Below are 16,633 nucleotides of genomic sequence, written 5' to 3' on the forward strand. Positions count from 1 at the left end.
AGCATATGGAACTCGCTAACCTAGACGTTTACGTGGCGGGGGTCTGATCGAACTATGTAAGACAGCGCCTGCTCGAAAAAGGGGCCCAGGACCTGGAGGACACGGTAACACTAGCTACCTGTCTGGAGGTCGCGTTTCAGAGCCTTACTGCGTTCCTCGCCGACCACGCGACCCCCTCGTGGGCTCCCGACCAGAGACTACCCCAGGCTTGTGCCGCGCGGCCGCCCGCCCATCATGGGGGGCTGCCCTGCTATTTTTGCGGCCAGTCCCAACACCCCTGACAGCACTGCCCGGCCCGCAATGCGAACTGTAGTAACTGCGGGCGAAAAGGACACTTCACTAAGGTCTGCCTGGCCAGGTCTAAAAACTCGAACTCACAGACCCGATCCACAGACCCACAGGCTCGCAGACCCTGCAAAGCGGCAGCGTGTCTGCCGACTCCGCCTCCGCACAACACGTGCGACTCATGGGGGCCGCCATCTGCTACACCGCCCGAGATGTACGAACGACATGGACAGCAGCCATCGCGGGGCCGCCCCAGCACCTCCGATCACGCCACCGGCTACCCCCAGCTCAGCGTGGTCATCCTGGACCAGTCGCGACCGAAGCACCTCCGGAGCTCCATAATGGCCGTCAGGTAAACGGGTACGAGACACCTTCCCTTTTTCACTCCGGGAGCACAGAGAGCTTCATTCACCCAGACATGGTAAGACGTTGTTCGCTCCCAATATTCCCGACGCGACAAACTATCTCCCTCGCCTCTGGGTCGCACTCGGTGCAAATCCAAGGGTGCACTACTGCAACCTTAGCGATCCAGGGCGCTGAGTACGCTAATTTTAAACTGTATGTGCTCCCAGACCTCTACGCTCCTCTCCTCTTAGGACTCGATTTTCAGTGCAACCTCAGGAGCCTAACTCTTAAATTCTGGGGCCCCCTGCCCCCGCTCACCATATGCAGCCTCGCGACCCTAAAAATCAACCCTCCTCCCCTCTTTGCGAACCTCACCGCCGATTGTAAGCCAATAGCCACCAGAAGCAGGCGGTATAGTATGCAGGACAGGACGTTCATTAGGTCCGAGGTCCAGCGTCTCTTGCGGGAGGGGGTCATAGAAGCCAGCAATAGCCCCTGGAGAGCTCAGGTGGTGGGCGTCAAGACCAGGGAAAAGTTCCGGATGGTGGTTGATTACAGCCAGACCATTAACCACTTTACGCAACTTGATGCGTACCCCCTTCCCCGGATTGCAGACATGGTAAATCAGATTGCGCACTACCGCGTGTTCTCTACGGTAGATCTGAAGTCTGCATATCACCAGCTCCCAATCCGCCCGGAGGACCGCCACTACACGGCGTTTGAGGCAGATGGCCGCCTTTTCCATTTCCTCCGGGTCCCCTTTGGCGTCACAAACGGGGTTTCGGTGTTCCAACGCGCAATGGACCGAATGGTGGACCAGTACGGGCTGCGGGCCACGTTTCCGTACTTGGACAATGTAACCATCTGCGGCCATGATCAGCAGGACCACGACGCCAACCTCCACCGATTTCTCCAAACCGCCCAAAAACTCAACGTCACATACAAGAAGGAGAAATGCGTTTTCCGCACAACCAGGCTAGCCATCCTCGGCTACGTCATGGAAAACGGGGTCCTAGGGCCCGACCCTGACCGTATGCGCCCCCTCCTCCAATTCCCTCTCCCTCACTGCCCCAAGGCCCTGAAGACGTGCCTTGGATTTTTCTCCTATTACGCCCAGTGGGTCCCCCAGTGTGTTGACAAAGCCCGCCCACTATTTAAGGCCACCATTTTTCCACTGGCAGCCGAGGCTCGCCAGGCCTTCAACTGCATCAAGGCGGACATCGCCAAAGCTGCAATGCGCACGGTGGACGAGTCCGCCCCCTTCCAGTTGGAGAGCGATGCCTCAGAGGTCGCTCTCGCCGCCACTCTCAACCAAGCAGGCAGACCGGTAGCGTTCTTTTCCCGCACCCTCACCACCTCTGAAAGTCGACACTCCTCGGTCGAAAAAGAAGCCCAAGCCATCGTGGAAGCCGTACGGCACTGGAGGCACTACCTCGCTGGTAGGAGGTTTACCCTCATCACCGACCAACGATCGGTTGCCTTTATGTTTCATGTACGCAGCGGGGCAAGATCAAGAATGACAAGATCTTGAGGTGGAGGATCGAACTCTCCACCTATAACTACGATATAGTATATTGTCCTGGGAAGCTCAACGAGCCCCCAGATGCCCTGTCCCACGGCACGTGCGCCAGCGCGCAAGATGACCGATTACGTGCTATCCACGATGACCTCTTCCACCCGGGGGGGTCACCCGGCTCACCCACTACATCAAGGACCGCAACCTGCCCTACTCCATCGAGGAGGTCAAAGCTGTAGCCAGAGACTGCCAAATCTGTGCGGAGTGTAAACCGCACTTCTATCGACCAGATAAGGCCCACCTGGTAAAGGCGTCCTGGCCCTTTGAGCTCCTCAGTATCGATTTCAAAGGGCCCCACCCCTCCAATAATCGCAACACGTACTTCCTGGACATCATAGACGAGTTCTTCCGTTTTCCGTTCGCCATTCCCTGCCCCGATATGACCACTCCCACAGTCATCAAAGCCCTGCATATTGTCTTCACCCTGTTCGGTTTCCCCAGCTATGTCCACAGCAACAGGGGCTCGTCGTTCATGAGGGACGAACTGCGTCAGTACCTGCTCAGTAAGGGCATCGCCTCGAGCAGGACTACCAGCTATAACCCCAGGGGAAACGGGCAGGTGGAGAGGGAGAACGCGACGGTCTGGAAGACCGTCCTACTGACCCTACGGTCCAGGAATCTCCCGGTTTCTCACTGGCAGGAGGTCCTCCTCGATGCGCTCCACTCTATTAGGTCCCTCCTTTGCATGGTCACAAACCAGACCCCTCATGACCGCTTGTTTGTTTTCCCTAGGGGAGCTACCTCAGGGGCCTCGCTTCCACCCTGGCTGATGACACCAGGTCCAGTCCTCCTCCGAAAACATGTTCAGAGCCATAAGACCGACCCCCTGGTAGAGAGGGTCCAGCTCCTGCACTCCAACCCACACTATGCGTATATCAGACACCCTGATGGCCGGCAGGATACCGTTTCCCTCCGGGACCTGGCGCTCGCAGGCTCCGACACCACGACCACTACTGCATCCCCCACACTAGGTCCCGTCCAACCTCCCATGTTCAGCGCCCCTACCCCTATCCAACCTCCCATGTTCAGCGCCCCTACCCCTATCCAACCTCCCATGTTCAGTGCCCCCACCCCGATATGGTTCTCGCGCTCCCTCCCACCCGCCGCACCAGTCCACAGGAATGAAGCTCCAGAAGAGCCGCTCCAGGAGTCCACGCCTGTGCCTGCTCCGGGCCCAGCTCCACAGCCACCCGAAGCGGCTGCAACACCAGTGCTTTGGCGGTCGCAATGTACGATCCGGGCACCAGATTGACTGAATCTGTAAACCTGTCACCCCCGTCGGACTTCATTTTTTAAACAGGGGGTGAATGTGATGAATGGAACTACTGTTAATTCACCAGTGCACTGTGATATCATGTTACTGCTGTATCGTGTTACGTTATGTGTTTAACCCTGTGGGCTCCACCCACATTGCACGACTTCACCCACAGGGGGATATGTCGGGGCATGTACAGGCTCGCCCATGGCTCCACCCCTTACAGGAAGTATAAAGGCAACTGACCTGCGGGGCCGCATTCATTGTTGTACCGGTCACAGTCAGGCTCAGTTGTAAGCTGATTAAAACCACGGTTTACTTCTCAACGTGTCTCTCAGTGAATTGATGGTTGCATCACACATGCCTGCTGTGTTGTTCCCCATTCTTCACTGGGCCTTCTCTTACTTTTATCAATACAAATCAACATTGTTGATATGACAAACACACTCGCTTTGACAAAGGACTTTGGACTCGAAACGTTAGCTCTTTTCTCTCCCTACAGATGCTGCCAGACCTGCTGAGATTTTCCAGCATTTTCTCTTTCATATTGTTGTGGCTTGAAGCAGTTTATGCAACAAGATGGTCTATCTGATGTTTTAATATGAGCTGGCCTTGTCGCTTTTAGAACTATGATTCTATTTCTTTATTGACGAACAAAAGGATGTTGTGGCAGTACTTTCAGTGCGCACTATCGTTAAGGAACATGACAAAGTCAAAAGAATGTTTTGCCTTAATTGGTCCACCTTTACAAACCCCCCCCCCAACAACCAAACAGTTCTTGACCCAAAAGCCGTCAGTTCCCTTCCCCAATCAACTTCTCCATGAGAAATGTCTTTCACCTGGATGAAATTTCATCCTCTGGGAGAGAGCCAAGAGGCCAGAGATGGGGCACAGAATTCTTCCTCTGCAAGAATCTCTTCACTCTGCTTGCTGATTTGTAATTTGCATTTCTGGAATGGTTTACAATCGTCCCAGCTGAAAGATTATTCTGCCAACAGTCGTGTCAGATTGTGAGCAGTTTTGGGTCCCGTATCTAAGGAAGGATGTGCTGGCCTTGGAAAGGGTCCAGAGGAGGCTCACAAGAATGATCCCTGGAATGAAGACCTTGTCGTGTGAGGAACGGTTGAGGACTCTCGGTCTATACTCATTGGTGTATAGAAGGATGAGGGGGGATCTTATTGAAACTTACAGGATACTAAGAGGCCTAGATAGAGTGGACATGGAGAGAATGTTTCCACTTGTAGGAAAAACTAGAACCAGAGGACACCATCTCAGACTAAAGGGACAATCCTTTAAAACAGAGATGAGGAGGAATTTCTTTAGCCAGAAGGTGGTGAATCTGTGGAACTCTGCCGCAGAAGGCTGTGGAGGCCAAATCACTGAGCGTCTATAAAACAGAGATAGATTGGTTCTTGATTAATAAGGGGATCAGGGGTTATGGGGAGAAGACAGGAGAATGGGGATGAGAAAAATATCAGACATGATTGAATGGCGGAACAGACTTGATGGGCCGAGTGGCCTAATTCTGCTCCTATGTCTTATGGTCTTATAACCCCAGGCAGGAGCTCCGATTTCAGCAGCTAACATATCTACCAGAAACATCAGCCTGCCCTGCAACAGATGATTTCTGACTTCCAGCTTCCCACCCACTATCCATACACCTCGTGGAAATTCAATACTTCCAGTTATCAAATTATTACCTCGGCAGTTAAAGCATTGCAGCTTCATTGATAACATTTCAGCTCAGTCGATGTAATACACAACACCAACACAAATTGCCCAATCACTGTAAACTGTTAAACCATAATGTATGGATTGCACTGGGGATTAGACAGAGAATGGACAAATCATACAAGGTCAGGTCAGCTATCAGATCAGCCTCCGCAATTAACTAAAATTCTCCAGTCTCATACCTGGGTGACCTTTCAGCACCTCTGGCAGAAGATGATTGATTTTTTGTCACTAAATTTAAGATAATTGATGATGTGAACCAGAATTTCAGGTCAAACAGGACCTGCTAGGTTAATTCCATACGTATGGAATCAAGGTAAACAGGCCTTGAACCCTCACTTAGAGTTGAGTTTGTGCGACTTTGCAAAGTCTGGGGCTCTATTTGGTTGGCTCTCCTATCACTGTGGATTGACACATTATAGTGTCCATGAGTCGAGACATTGCAGTGTCCATGGGTCCAGATGTACACCATGTCCACGAGCTGAAAAACACACTTGCACAAATACACACACACAATATACATATGTAGGAGCGGAAAACTATACTAACAATGGGCCCGATTCTCAAGCCTTGTTGCGCTGCACAGACTGCGCAATGGGTCCTGGTGAGGGGGAAGTGTTGTTGCTCCTGTAGCAGAGCATTTCTGTCTTTAAGCAGGGATTTCTGAGCCTGACAAGCAACTTGCGATTTTGAAAAAAAATTGCCACTTGGAAGTTCTGAAACAGACCAGGTTTTTCAAGCTCCCAGACCAGCAACTAAACATTCCATTCTCGGACCCTTGATATACAGGAGCAGACAGAAGTGAATCAGTTTCTTTGGTGTGTCTGACGCAAGTAAAAGAGCTGATATTGAGTCTTACCAGATGTGAGTGAATCGTTCACTTTCACCCAGCATGTACTGCACACGCCGGAGCTGATAGTGAGACACACAGGAGGCATTCAGTACCAGACAATAGTGAATTCTTCCCCTTTACCCAGTGGGTACTGTACCACATGCAGCAGCCAACATTGAGATACACATGGTAATAAAAGCAAATTACTGCGGATGCTGGAATCTGAAATAAAAACAGAAAATACTGGACAATCTCAGCAGATCTGACAGCATCTGTGGGGAGAGAAGGGAGCTAACATTTCGAGTCTGGATGACTCTTTGTTAAAGCTTTGACAAAGAGTCGTCCAGACATGAAACGTCAGCTCCCTTCTCTCTCCACAGATGACAGATGCGGTCAGACCTGCTGAGATTGCCCAGTATTTTCTGCTTTTGTTTCTGAGATGAAATGAACTGTGTAACTTCTGAAATGGAAGGAGAAAGCGCAAGAAGGTGATTCAGCAAAGCTCTTGCCCTGTAAACCTGTGGGGGTTGAATATCTGTAAATCGCTCACTGACAGAGCATTAAGTAAATGGAAACTCAGCAATGTCTCAAACCCAGCCTGTCTAATCTAACCAGCCCAAGGCCTGCATTCACACTTCTCCTTATGCAAACAAATGCCTTGTCAGATAATTCATCAGTTTTGAAAGCTAAGTGCACACGAAAAGAACACACAAGGTCATGAAACTCTCTCAAGTTGTGTTGTCTTTTGATGAATGATCAAGTGAGAAATAAAGAAATTGCTCACATAACGTGTCTGTTCATGACCTCAGGGTGCCCCAAAGCAGTTTACAGCCAACGAAGAGCTTTTGAAGTATAGTCACGGTAAGAAACAATTTGTGCACAGTAAACTCTCACAAATGCCAATGAGATAAATGATCAGGTAATCTGTAGTGACCTCGGGTTGAAGGATAAATAGTGTGCAGAATACCAAGAGAACTTCCCGGTTCTTCTTTGAACAGTGTCATGCAATATTTTATGACCACCTGAAAGGGAATTGACTCAACATATTTCCAAATCAGGATAGTGAGCGACATGCAGGGGAACGTCCAGGTGGTGGTGTCCCCATGTATCTGCTGCCCTTGTCCTTCTAGCTGGTAGTCGTCGTGGGTTTAGACCCATGGAAACAGCCTAAGGAGCCTTGCTGAGTTCTGCAGTGCATCTTGCAGATGGTACACACTGCTCCCACTGTGCGTCGGTGGTGGAGGGAGTGAATGTTTGTAGAAGGGGTGCCAATCAAGCGGGCTCCTTTGTCCTGGATGGTGTCAAGCTTCTTGAGTGTTGTTAGAGCTGCACTCATCGAGGCAAGTGGGCAGTAATCCATCATACTCCAGACTTGTGCCTTCTAGATGCTGGGCAGGCTTTGGGGAGTCAGGAGGCGAGTTACTCGCTGCAGGATTCCTAGCCTGCATTAATATACCTTGGTTGTGTAACCTTTAATAAATTTAAAAAAAAAAAATTTAGAGTACATCATTCATTTTTCCTATTAAGGAGCAATTTAGCGTGGCCAATCCACCTACCCTGCACATCTTTAAGTTGTGGGGGCGAAACCCACGCAAACATGGGGAGAATGTGCAAACTCCACACGGACACTGACCCAGAGCCGGGATCGAACCTGGGACCTCGGCGCCGTGAGGCAGCAATGCTAACCACTGCGCCACCGTGCTGCCCACCGATAATAAATTTACCCAACAAAAATCTATCAGTCTCAGTTTTGAAATTTTCAATTAATCCCTAGCTTCAAAGGATTTTGGGGGAAATGAGTTCCAGATTTCCACTGCTCTCTAGGTGCTTCTTGGCATCACCCTGAAAAGCTCTAATTTTAAGGTTATAATACTTTGTTTTGGGATTCACCCATCAGAGGAAATAGCCTCTCTCTGTCAACCCTATCAAATCCTTCAATTGTTAAACACCTCAATTCGATCATGCCTCAATGTTATATATTCAGGAAAACAAAAATTGAAGTCTTTTATCAACCTGTCCTCATAACATAACCCTTTCAGCCCACTATCATTCTGTCAAATTGCCCCTCCAAGACCAATACTTCCTCCTGAGGTGATGGTGTCGGGAACTGTATGCAGTTTTCCAGTTGGGGACCAGAGCTGAGTACAGCTATAACATGCCATCTCTTTACATTGCAGCCAACCGGGAGATTAAGGCCTATTGGCCTTTCCTTTTTTCCCCCAGTCATTAAATGTTTAATGATCATCCTTCAAATGTACAATCGCAGATCTTAGACCAGACTCTCGATACAGACAGTAACAGGGAAGGAAGCACCATCAGGTGTCAGCGAGGTTAGAAGAATTAACATTAATTTAAGTATGCGGCACTCTTTCATTAAACAAACTAGAACATAAACCAGCAGTTAGGAATGACCACTGGCTCATCACCTCTGGATCGGGGAAGGCCAGCGCAGAATTCAAACGAGACAAAGTCTCCTCTCGCTCTCCAAAAGGACACCATACGACACCTAGGAGGTGCACACACCCATCAGACTAATTAGCAGCTCATGTGCATGGTTAGTGCAGTAAAGTGCTCTTCAGTGTTTTTCTTCAAAGACAATTTCGGGGGTAGGTTGGTGAGATGGATACAGGGTGGCAGAAATGGGCAAACTCGGCCTCAATTGCCATCTCACCTGGAAAAGCACAAAATACCCATTTAAATATGTGTGGGCAGGGATGAGGAGTGCCTTGAATTCCTCCTCCAAAATATTCTCCCATTCCTTTATGGAGGATCTGGCCCAATGTGGTGGATGTCTACAACTGGCATCACAGCTTGAGCCCTCCTGAAAACAGACTCTTAACAGAGGCAACTAACCACCATTCAACCACAGCATGAGAGTTTACAGCCATTCTCAATTATTTCCACAGAACCATACACGGTACCAGGAGGCGGCATGAGACGACAGCACTGGGAATGTTTTGGGGGGGCACAGCATACAGCTGCAGTTCACCACCTGCCCACTGCGTCAGCCCCTCCCTGCACTTCCACTTGATTGAGATGCACCCAGCCCAGCCTGGAATTGTAATGGAACATCAGGTGTTCTGTATGGCTGCACACCTGGGTTGTCGAGACTATGCCCCCAATGGTGATGGAATGAGTGCGACTGAACAGTGGTGTTGTACCAGCAGTGGTGTTGTACCAGCACTGTCGGATCGAGAAAAATGCAATGCTTCACGAGAAACCCAGCAATTGCTCCAGTCTCCCGCCCATGGGCCTTTTCAATTTTTTTTTTTGTGCCGAGCTTTTTGTGAAAGCAAGGGAGAAAATGGGCAGAGAGGTATAAAAATTTGAGTCTCTCTCTTTACTTCCCCAGCAAGTGATTCATGCTGCAAAGTATTCAGCAAGTAGAAATGCTTTGGCAATTATTGTCATTGAGCAGAAACGCCGAAAGAACCTGCCATTGCGATGAGATTGCTGTTCAGCACTCATGTTGCTTGCTCTTCGCAACCAGCGAAGAATATTAAAAATTCCTTTCTATATGTTCCATGCAGGAATATTCTGTACTCAGCTATGGCTCAGTGTTGCGCACACACATATGAGTTTGAAAGTTGTGGGGATCAAATTCTACCCTCAACATAATCTAGACTGTCAATTCCAAAATTTAGCGGGTGCTGCACTGTCAGAGGTGCGGTCTTAAACCAAGTCCCTGTCCACTCTTTGGGGGAGATGAAAAGATACTATGGCATTATTGGAAGAAGAGGAGGCAGAGTTCTCTCCTGTGTGGAACGGGCAGGAGGAGACCCAGAGACAGACAGCAGTACCGAAAAGAGCAGGAGAGGTGGAGTTGGAGAAAGACCGCAACACCTAAAAGAGGAAGACAACAGGACTCAGAGACAGACAACAGACTTAAAAGAGAGGGGAAAAGGAGAACCCGGAGACAGAGAGCAGCGCATGGAAGAGTGAGAGAGAGGTGGGCCCAGACAACAACTATCCAATCTGTGGGTCCAGAATGGATCAATTGCTTTCTTAGAAAAATCAAAATGGGACTTCACAGAATCACAGGCAGTTGATTGGTTGGTGAGAATTTTTCTCATTCATCTTTCAAAACTCAGGTACCTTTAGTAATTGTAATGTTTTATTAGTAGTAGCAAGGTTTACTAATAATAGTAAAGCTTATTGGATTGGTGAGTGTTTCCGATTGTCTTAATGAGAGAATTTCAATCGGGGTAAGCAGAACATTTATTGAAATAAGAATATAAGCACAGGCAGCACTAGAGAAATTAACTAAAATATAAGTAAAATAATGAATTAATTAAATGCTATAAAGTTGGCAGGACAGGTGAAGTATGACGGCAGCAGAATGTGGGAGCTCATGGACATCACGGGCGGGATTCTCAGGGGGACATACGAGTCCAGAAAGAAATCCAGTTTGAAGCAAGAAGATGCTGCGGGGCTTGGTGCGTGACATTGATCCAAATAGGCCACCTGCTAATGCCGTTAAAGAAATGCTTTCGCAGATTGCTGATGTTTGCGTTGCTGGTGTGGTGAGTGCTGCATGCAACGGGCACGTCACCGTGGGTTAAACACGCTGGAAGCCAAAGATGTTTTACTGCACCTCGAGTGCCAGTGGAATATGTGCATGTCAGGATTTGGTTCCAGTGAGATTGAACCATGTGGGAGGTTTCACAGCTGCGGCTCCTGGATGGAGAATGCACTGATCTGTGGAACAAGTCACACATTGATGGACAGATCATTTCTATAACAAAGTTCTGGACATGATAGCACATTCTCAGGCGTATCCTCCGTTTCTGTTGAGGAACCATGATCCCGTGTGTTTGTTTTTTTGGGAGTGTGATATGTGGAATGTTACATAGTTAATTTTCAAATCTCTGTTACTGTTGACCGTTCAATAAACAAAATATTCTCAAGTGGCTTCTTGTGGGTACACGTGCCAAATCTCAGACAATGATTATTGTGTTGCATTTCAATCAAACTTTGAAGCCTGAACAGTTTGCCTGAACTCTAGAAGCATCAGTACGATAGAGTCAGCAGCCACAGCACCATAGAGGCAGCAGCCAACAATCAAACACTCAAGAGCTGGGCTTCAGCACTGGGGTACACTTATGACCATGGGGTAAATGTGTGGATCCAGGGGAGGGCATGTGAGCATGGTCTCCCTAACGTTCAGGAGCAAGCAGCAAACACAACCTGCAGCTGTGAAGTACTCACACAACTAACAAGGCCAATTGCTCATTAGCAAATCCTTCACCTGTGAAGCTACTCACAGTCAAAGGAAGTTAAAGTGACCTTCAGCATAGAATCAAGAACAGGGCACTGTCCTGGACGTGTTTGAAAGGCTAGACAGGCAGCAGCTGTAGTTGGCCTCGTTATGGGTAGCCACAATATTTAAAGATGGCTTAAAGACCTTACAAACGAAAAACCCCTTCAGTGGCCTTAAACTGCATGTCAGAAAATGGAAATGGCTACTCAATATGGTGATATGCACATAGGCATATCTATGTGTAACTATACATAGTTGTACCAATGCATATATTTGTATATAACACCAGTGTCCATAGCTACTGATCACTACATGTAGTGACAGTCATGACCTCCCGCCTGTAGGTGGAACTAGACACCCATACATACCTATATATATATATATTTATACCGGGTGGCGACGAGACAGGGTCACTTGGTAGTAGGCCAGACAATGGGACAGTCACATCTCTCCAAAGCTTCACAATAACGTAGACATAATTGTTGTACAGAGATTACATCCTGCGTGTCAAGAATAAATACTTATAACAATCACGTCCTCATGTTCTATGTGTGCCTTCATGATCAGGGGAGCCATAGAACACAACACTCACCTCCTCATTTCCCCTCAGCAGCCACTGCACCAGTTTCACATTTTACAAAGGAGTACTGAACGACACCCGTGTGATCTCTCCCTGGGGAGCCGGTTAGTTCCCGGGAAGCCGTTGCATTCAACTTCAATCTCACTGATGAGATGGAAATGAATGCAAATGAGGGTTAAGGTCATGCTCGCCATATTTGGGGGTGATCAGAACTTGCTATCAGGAGCGGGCCGGTTAGATAGCAAACTGATTCACGCCTGGCACGAATCTCAATTTTGGCCTTCCCCCTATTTAACCAGTGCGGCCAGATCTACGCTGGGTGCAATGCGGTGGTTAAAATGCGGCCAAAAAAAATGACAATAAAAGCTTCTATAGATATGTAAAAAGGAAAAGATTAGCAAAGGCAAATGTGGGCCACTCCAGGTAGAGATGGGGAATCTATAATATGGAATAACGGCAGAGGAACGTAACAACACTTTGTGCCCGACTTCATGCAGGAAGAAACAAAGAAAAGCTCCCAGAAGTGTTGGAGAACCAGGGGACTGGTGGGAATGAGGAACTGAAAGAATTAGTATTGGTTTAAAAAAAAGTAAATGGAACTGAAAATTGACAAATCCGCTGGACCTGATGATCTACATCCCAGGGTGTTAAAATCAATGGCTGCAGAGGTAGTGGAATTAATAGGCGTCTTTCAAAATTCTACAGCTTTTGGGACAGTTCCTGCAGATTGGAAAGGAGCAAGCATAAACCTATATTTTGAGAAAGAAAATGGGGTACTGTAAACCTGACATCATAGTCAGAAAATGCTAGAATCTCTTATAAAGAATGTGATAACTAGACACTTTGAAAATAATGGCAAAATTGGACAGTCAACATGGATTTATGAAAGGGAAATCATGTTTGACAAACATGTTGGTTTTTTTTTTGAGATTGTAATAAGCAAAATAGATAAGTGGGAACCGGTGGATGTGGTATATCTAGATTTTCAACAGGCTTTCGATAAGTTCCCACAATATACTGGCATAGATTGAGAATTGGTTAACGGATAGAAAACAGAGAAAAAGAATAAATGGGTCATTCACAGGTTGTGACTTGTGGGGTACCAGTGGGGACCACATTCTAAATTTGCTGCTGACACAAAACTAAATGGGAAAATGAGCCTTGAGAAGGATGCAAATAAGCTTCAAAGGGATTTATTTCAGACAAAGTGAGTGGATAAGAACATGGCAGATGAAGTATAATGTGGAAAAATATGAAGTTAATTACTTTGGTAGTTAAAACAGAAATGCAGAATATTTCTTAAATGGTGAGTGATTGGAAAGTGTTGATGTCAAAAGAAAGCTGGGTGTCCTTGTTTATAAGTCACTGAAAGCTAACATCCAGGTGCAGCAAGCAATTAGAAAGGCAAATGGCACGTTGGCCTTAATTACAAGAGGGTTTGAGTATAGGAGTAAACAGGAACTGTATGGAGCCTTGGTGAGACCGCACCTCGAGTATTATGTACAGTTTTGGCCTCCTTACCCAAGGACAAATATACTTGCCATTGACAGAATGCAACAAAAATTCACCAGACTGACTCCTAGGATGGCGGCATTGTCCTATGATGGGACATTGAGGAGGTTAGGCCTAGATTCTCTTGAATTTTAAAGAATCAGAGGTGATTTCATTGATGCATTTAAAATTCTTACAGGGCTTGGCAGGGTAGATGCAGAAAGGACATTTCCCTTGGTTAAGGCAGTCAAGAACTAGGGTGCACAGTTTTAGGTTAGGAGGCAAACCATTTTGGTCAGAGATGAAGCGGAATTTCTTCATTCAGTGGGTGGTGAAGATATGGCTTTCTCTACCCCAGACGGCTGTGGTGGCTCAGTCCTTGAGTATGTACAAGACAGAGATTGCTAGATTTCTAGATATTTAAGATATCAAAGGATATGGGAATAATGCAGGAAAATGGCATCAGCTATGGTCTAGTTGAACGGATGAGCAGGCCGGAGTCGTCGAATGGCCTCCTCGTGCTCCTAATTCCTATGTTCCTACGTGTGCTGTATAATTTAGTTTTATTTAACAGCCAACTAACATCACCAAAGCAGATGATCTGGTCATATCACATGACTGTTAATGGGACCTTGCTGTGCATGAATTAGTCACCATGTTTCCTACATTAGAACAGTGACTTCACTTCAAAAGTACTTCACTGGTTGGAAAGTGCTTTGCGTTGTCATGAGATCGTGAAGGACATGAGATAAACGCAAGCTCATTTTCTTATTTCAATGTCTTCTTTTTGTGTGGGAATGGCACTGAATAGGAATTGACCCGTGAAGCAATCGGCGGCAGTTGGCAATAGGGCTCTCTAATCTGTTAATGGAAAGGACACAGGAAGTGGCCATTACCTTCAGGCAGGAGTGAATCACCTACACCAGAGCCTGGCACAGAGCAGGCAGCACGATTTTGATTTAGCCTTGTTGTGATCTGGTTAGTCAGAATGACCTGCAGAGAAAGAAAATAGTAGAGTTACAGGACGGTCAATCACCGGGGAATTTCACACCTCATCCAACACCCCCCCCCCTTTCTCTCACAGGCATGTCTGTACAGTAAGCTCCTCCAAAAATCATCACTTCATCCAACTCTTTGTTCCCCTGAAACCTGTGTTCATCAAGGTGTTATTTTTAGGAAACAAAACACGTCTTTCCTTTCAGGAAAACGGAGTAGAACTTGATGCCCCTATGTGGCACGTTGGGTGGCAGGCACACTTGATCACTTAGTGGGAGGATGGCAGGTTAGAATCCAGCCAGCCTCCTGCCTCCAGCCTGATTAAGTCCTTGATGGGAAGACCCATGGATGGCCTTCTGCCAATTGAGTCCCTTAAGTAGGCAAATAGTAGGAGCATAACAAGCAAATCCGAGTGGGATATCTTATAGGCTCCCATGGCGGGGGTCACTGATTGAGGGACCAAGCATCAAGGGGTGGATACCTGCTGAGAGCTAATTCCTGCCCTAGCTGACTGTCAATCCCCTTGCTCCCTCGCAACCTGCCATCGTTCAGTACCCTGGGATCCAGAGACGATGCCAGGCCTCAGTGGGTCCATTAACGGTAGCTGCTATCACCTCCTTGGTGGCGCTGCCATCCAATGAGCTGCCGGCTTCTGTTTATCCAGCAGCTCTCAGGGAGCAGGATTTCTGCTCTCAAGGAAGGTCTTTAATGTGACATGGTGGCACAGTGGTTAGCACTGCTATCTCAGAGCACCAGGATCCCCGGTTCAATTCCGGCCTTGGGACTGTGCCTGGAGTCTGCACATTCTCCCCGTGTCTGGGTGGGTTTCCTCCGGGTGCTCCGGTTTCCTCACAGTCCAAAGACGTGCAGGTTTGGTGGATTGGCCATGATCAATGTACCAGGTTACGGGGATAGAGCGGGGGAGTGGGCTTGGGTGGAGTGCTCTTTCAGAGGGTCGGTGCAGACTTGATGGGCCAAATGGCCTCCTTCTGTACTGTAAGGATTCTATGGATTCCCTAAAAGAAATGATGCAGGGGTTCTCAAGCTGGCAGATGACGCCCCATCACTTCCACTAACCACACCCAGTGACAGGACCCAGATTCACCCATCAGATGCAGCACAAATGTGAAGTAGATTTCCCTCTACAGCAGGCTTCTTCAACCTTTCCACATAGGGGCCACATTTGTATTTTCCCCACAATCTGGAGGCCGATAAGCAAATTTTGGAAAATTAAGGTTTGACACAACATTTGACGTGAATTTTTAAAAAAAATTTATGTAAAGAAACAACTTACTGAGCAAAAAAAGTCAACAACAAATTGCTAATTTAAAGAAATGAGTAATAAATAAAGACAACCATTAGAATGTGAAAGGGTGACAGCATGTGTCCAGCTGAATCCCAGGCTCTGGGTGTTCACTCACACTCAACCCTGTAACAGTGGATGAGAATGCCTGTTGGTATGTGGGGATGAGGGTGAATAATGAGAATCTTGAGACTGGCAATGAGTAAGACACAAACTCTCCCTTCCTTCTCATCTTGCCTCTCTCTTTCTCAAATACATTCATCCCCCGGACCATACTGTGTTTCTGGTTTGTTCTCTTCATTATTAAACACACCTAGGTAAAACATTTGAGTAAGCAAACTGGTCGAAAGTATCTGAGGTTTTACAGATACAACATCGTGCACCCCAGACAATCTTTCAATAAGAAGGGACAGTTGCTCCGAAGTCGAACCCATCATCCCCGTATTCTCCAGCACTCTGTCTGAGCCTGAACTAAGAGGGAAAATGCCCCACATGATGGACAGTCTTACATGAGTGAAGGACTAATACAGATTTCAAACAGTAAAAATTGGGCCATAAACAAGGTGGCTGGAACGCAAGGTTTACAAACTGCACCCTTTCATAGAATCATAGAATTTACAGTGCAGAAGGAGACCATTCGGCCCATCGAGTCTGCACCGGCCCTCGGAAAGAGCACCCTACCCAAGCCCACACAATTACTCTATCCCCGTAACCCTGTAACCACACCCAACCTTTTTGGACACTAAGAGCAATTTAGCATGGCCAATCCACCCAACCTCCACATCTTTGGACTGTGGGAGGAAACCGGAGCACCCGGAGGAAACCCACGCAGACATGGGGAGAATGTGCAGACTCCGCACAGACAGTGACCCAAGCCGGGAATCGAACCTGGGGCCCTGGAGCTGTGAAGCAACTGTGCTAACCACTATGCTACCATGCTGCCAGGAGGGTCCCTTTGTTACAATAACCAATAGCATTG

The 16,633-nt window shown here is 47.6% G+C and overlaps 1 protein-coding gene across 1 annotated transcript in view; it reads right to left on the bottom strand.

The window, feature by feature from the left end:
- rad51b (RAD51 paralog B) overlaps positions 1–16,633 on the bottom strand; it is an 868,394-nt gene that overhangs the window by 373,933 nt on the left and 477,828 nt on the right. The window contains 1 exon segment of the mRNA XM_072486228.1: positions 14,252–14,348. Within this exon segment, the coding sequence (XP_072342329.1) occupies positions 14,252–14,348 (97 nt within the window).

The sequence above is a fragment of the Scyliorhinus torazame genome, chromosome 2 (assembly GCF_047496885.1).
Source record: "Scyliorhinus torazame isolate Kashiwa2021f chromosome 2, sScyTor2.1, whole genome shotgun sequence".
Lineage (NCBI taxonomy): Eukaryota > Metazoa > Chordata > Chondrichthyes > Carcharhiniformes > Scyliorhinidae > Scyliorhinus > Scyliorhinus torazame.